This window comes from Solanum pennellii, chromosome 11 (assembly GCF_001406875.1).
Source record: "Solanum pennellii chromosome 11, SPENNV200".
In the NCBI taxonomy this organism is placed as follows: domain Eukaryota; kingdom Viridiplantae; phylum Streptophyta; class Magnoliopsida; order Solanales; family Solanaceae; genus Solanum; species Solanum pennellii.
Window position 1 is genome coordinate 23002965 of NC_028647.1, and position 5266 is coordinate 23008230.

The window sequence follows — 5266 nt, forward strand, 5'->3', positions numbered from 1 at the left end:
CATTGTTCCATCCTGTTTCTTTTGAAATAGAACAGGAGCACCATATGGAGCCTTAGATGGCTGAATCAATCCAGCATCTAGCAATTCATTCAATTGTTTGCGTAGTTCAAGCAATTCCTTAGGAGCCATACGATAAGGAGCCTGTGCAGGAGCAACCGTACCAGGCAGCAACTCAATCTTATGATCAATATCCCTCCTTGGTGGTAATTTCTTTGGTAATTCAGGCGGCATAACATCAGCATACTGTTTAAGTAATTCAGCAACACAATCAGGCACTTCCATCTTCACATCAGGTTTCACTTAGACCAAGGCAGCAAGTATAGTGTCTTCACCTTTCTTCAGCCCTTTGTCGATTGACATAGCAGACAACAACATTCCCTTGTCTTTCTTCTTTGCAACTTTATTAATGTCCCCAAACGGATGAACACCTTTGAGAAAACCAGCATTGCTTCCATTCATGACCATCACTCCATCTAAGTGAGGAAACGGAACAAACTGGAATTTTCTTAGGAAATCAATCCCAAGTATGATTTCAAAGTCACCAAGCGGCATCACCATCAAGTTATGTTTTCCCACCCAACTTCCAGTTGACATAGACACACCATAAGCCATGCCCACAATGGCTTGTGCCTTAGCATTGACTGTTTTGACGTAGGAAGGGCTTTTAGACAACTTCAGCCCCAATTTTGTAGCAATCTTCACATCTACAAACGTGTGTGTGGCCCCTGTATCAACCATTGCCATCACACATTGTTCCTTCACTTTCATTTCTATATGAATTAAGGAAGCATGAGGATTCGAAGTACTAGAGATTTCTCCAACATTATTGATCCCCATAATGTGGTTGAAGGACAATCCCAATGGGTTTGCCATTGCAGCCACGATTTCTTCATCCTCCTCCCTTTGATTCACGTTACCAGCAAGCAAAGCATTCACTTTTTCCCGGTTTGGACAAGATTTGGCCAAATGAGGACCACCACAAGTCCAACAGCCCTTCGAATTTCCATCTTTGTTCTTAGGCCTGTCTTTCCCATCCTTCATTTGTGCCTTTCCTTTATCATTTGTATTGTCTTTACGATTATCCTTTCTCCATTCCCCTTTCTTCTCATTCTTTTTCTTAGTTTTTGAAGTGGAGGGGATGTCTGTCGAAGGACGAGTCGTCCGGAAATCCACTAACGAATCGGCAGCAGCAATAGCCCCGGGCAGATCTTTAACATTCTGCCTTCGTAGTTCGTTTTGAGCCCAGCCTTGCATGCCCGAAATGAAGTTGTGAAGTTTATCCTCATCAGACATATTTTGTATGTCTAACATCACAGAGGTAAATTCTTTTATGTATTCCCTCACTGATCCCGTCTGCCTTAGCCTTTTCAATTTATCCCTTGCAAGCCAAGATGCATTGCTAGGAAGAAATTGATCACGCATTTCTTTGATTAGCTTATCCCATGTATCAATCCTAGGACGACCAGCACTTACGTCGTCTGCATTACGAGTCCTCCACCAAAGTTTCGCATCACCCGACAAATACATTGTGGTAATGTTCAACTTATCAGCGTCTGGCACCCTTGCAGCGGTAAAATACTGCTCCATGTCCCAGATGAAATTTTCCAGTTCTTTAGCACTCCTTGCGCCACTAAAGGCCTTAGGTTCTGGAATCTTTACCTTAGACGATTCAACACGAGTTGAACTTAACGTGGCCACAGCCCGACACAAAACGACGAGTTCTGCACGAAGGTTCTCATTTTCCTTCTGCAGTCCCTCCAGTTTTTGCGTAGTTGTGGTACGAAAGTCCAAGATTTCAGTAATGTGGTTATCAACATTCTGTCGATATCCACCAATTTCCCCCTGAACTTTCTCAGCGTCCACTCTCAACTCAATGATTTGTGTGAATAAATCCACAAACGTAGGGTCTGCCAAAATGTCTTCAGTAAACCCGACGAAGGATTCAATTTTTCGTGCCAACTCCCATAATTCTGCGTTTTTCACCATTGTTTAACCGCGCTCTGATACCAATTGAAAGAGGGTCGATTTATTTTTCTCGCACACCACTCTAGGCAGTCTTACAGCGTCTGTAATACTTCAGCCTACTTACACCCACGAAAATTGACTAAGTATAGAAATACTTAAAACAGTAGCGTCAAACAACCAACAGAATTTACAGGAACCAGTCCCAACCTTTATTAACCTTTAAGTAATACAAAGGAAGGCTTCACGAATTAGTCTAAGGCTAGAAACACTCTCTATCCTAGCCTTAGACGAATTTCCACCTTAAATCAAAATTCTGCACAATGGCAGTTACATGCGGCGGTTACAAATGACACCTGTCCGACACATGTCATCACAGGGTTCAAAACTAACTTTCCAACAGCTATATTTCCAACAGATAGAATCTAATTCAAATTACATTCTTATCTACACGAAATAATAATATTCTAACACTTAGAATATTTCAGGTTCATTCCAACACTTAGAATAATTCTGCCAGCTTCCAACACTTAGAATATTTTAGCTGTCTTCCACACTTAGTTTTATTTCAGCAATTTCGGGTGAACTGCCTTTGTCCCTGACATTGCCAAGTCTTCACAGCCTTGCCTCATCAAGCCAACATGCTGTCTTGCCAACGCCCTTAGCCCGCACGTAAGCCATGCACGTTCAAGCTGCCTTGCCAACACCCAAGCACTTGAACTTGTGTTGCACTGTTTTGCCATCATCCATGTCAAGACCAATGCCCAAGTCCTTGACATGTCTGCACGTAGTTAGATCAAGTAGTTTGCGGGTCTAACTGTTGCCTAATGTCAAAGGTTACGCTTCTTTAGGACACCCCCTAAAAAGTGTTGCTTAAAATCTAAAAGTGGAGACTTTTATCAAAGGTCACACTTTTTTTCTAGTTTAGGCTACATTTTACTAGGGTGGCCGTAGGCCTAAAATGGTGTAGTGATGGCCTTGTCGGCACTACTTGAAATATTATGATGATTTGTGTAGTTGATTTATGTGAAGTATGAGCATATCTATCTACATGTGAAGTAATGTGAAAGTATGTGTTTCTTCTATGTATATTAAGAGATCATGTTAGACTATAACTATGCGCTTATGAGTGTAGTCTTAGAGTTGATGCGTGATTGTTCCTACTTGACTATATGAGTATATGGTGGTTATATTGATGATGTTATAGTAAATTGTCGGATGACATAAAGATGATAAGGGTCATTCCTAAGTGATTCAAAGAATGATATACTATATGTGATAAAGTAAAGAATGTTGTGTCCTGTTTTGGTAGACTTGTGTCCTTACTTGATTCATGTATGAATGATATGTGAATACGAGATGTCTTGACTAGGTAGGCATAGTGCACCCTTGTTATGTATGGACATACTGTGCAAGAGCATAGACCTCAGAATGTTCCCTTAAACAGGATTTCCCAAAGTCATGCCTATACTACTGGATTCAATGAGCATGCAGATCAAACAAATAAACAACAAAGAGCTGAAGTACAGGTATCTAGGCATGAACAAACTGGTTATCCAAAAGAGAAAAATACCAGACCAGGTATTGACTCAATGCTCCCCTCCCCTGCACCCTTTAATTATAGCTGTTGTTGGTGTAGCTGTTGGAGGTGAGGATGGAAGTGCTCAGGAGACACTTAGATTATCTAAAGGAAAAAGTAAAATTGGTGAACATGGGTCCTTGCATGATAAAGTAGTTGAACAGGAGACTTTTAATAATGTTGAGAAAGAACCTCCTGATAAAAGTGCTTCTAATATTCCTCAACAGGCTAGCAATAAAAATAATAATAAAACTCAAGCTAATACTGGTAAGTCCCCTATTGACCATCAAAGAGATGATTTTGATGAGTATAGGGAGCCTGATTCTGAAGATGAGTATGATGTTGATACTCAATCTTTAGTGGAAGGTATTGAACCAGGAGAGGAAATTAATACCTCTGATCAACTTCAAAAGGGCCCTTTGCTTCAGTCTTCTAATGTTGATGAAATTAGAGATGTAACTGGCAAACAAGGTCTTTCTCCAAGGGGAAGAAAATTGCAAAAACAAAATAAACTGACTAGTTCTAGTAAGCCTAATACTAGGGCTAGAAGTAGAGGAATTTAATGATTAAGTTGTTATGTTGGAATGTTAGGAGCATTAATACTTTTGGTGCTCTGGAGAGACTGATCAACCTCAGAAAAATCCATAATTTGTCTATGCTGGCTATTTTAGAACCTTTTTCTAACCCTTCTCAAATAGACTCTTACAGAATGCAGTTGCTCATGAATCATAGTCATTGTAATCCAAATAACAAAATTTGGTTATTTTGGTCTAATGAGGTTACTTGTGATATTTTGGAAAGTGATCAGCAGCATATTACCTGTGAAGTTAGCCATGAGAGTTGCAGTGAGAAGTTTCTTATGACTTATGTATATGCTAAGTGTAAGGATCAGTTAAGGAGACCTCTTTGGGATGATATGTTGAAGTGGTCTGCAACCATGTATCCTTGGTGCATTATAGGTGATTTCAATGTTATATCTTCTATTGATGAGAAGTTGGGTGGTAGAGATTATAATATAAATAAAAGCCTGGAATTTATTAGTATTATTGAGGCTTGTGGCTTATTGGACAAGGGGTATAGTGGTCAAAATTATACATGGTGTAACCACAGGAAGGATGGTGCAAGAATATGGAAAAGGTTGGACAGGGGAATGACAAATGATAAGTGGTTAGAAAATATGCCCCACTCTAGTATTACTCATCTTCCATCTGTAGGATCTGACCATTGCCCTCTATTGATGGAAATATGTGATCTCCAGTCTAATGTTATTAAATATTTTAAGTTTCTACACTGTTGGACTGAGAATGAATCATTCTTAACAATAGTTGAGAATTGCTGGAAAAGAGAGGTAATTGGAAATCCTATGTGGATATTACATACTAAGTTGAGAAGGTTAACTAAAACCTTAAGATACTGGTCAAAACAGGAATATGGTGATGTTTTTTACAAGGTAAAACAGTATGACGAGTGGGTTAAAAAAGCTGAAAATGATTTTATTCGTGACAATAGTACAGAAAATAGTGAAAAGTTGAATGCTGCTAATGCTCACTATATAAAGTACTTGAAACTTGAATATAAAATTCTTCAGCAGAAAACTCAGTTGCATTGGTTAAAAGAGGGTGATGCAAACTCAAAGTATTTTCATGCAGTGATTAGAGGTAAAAGAAAAAGAATGGTTATTCATAAAGTTATGGATGACAAAGGGTCTTGGATCCAAGGGGAAGA

General features: G+C 39.3%; 1 protein-coding gene across 1 annotated transcript; it reads right to left on the bottom strand.

The window, feature by feature from the left end:
* Window positions 1-300: 300 nt before the first annotated feature.
* Window positions 301-1986, bottom strand: LOC107003751. Its single transcript, XM_015202041.1, has one exon. The coding sequence runs from the start codon at window positions 1984-1986 to the stop codon at window positions 301-303; it is 1686 nt and encodes a 561-aa protein (XP_015057527.1).
* Window positions 1987-5266: the final 3280 nt, after the last annotated feature.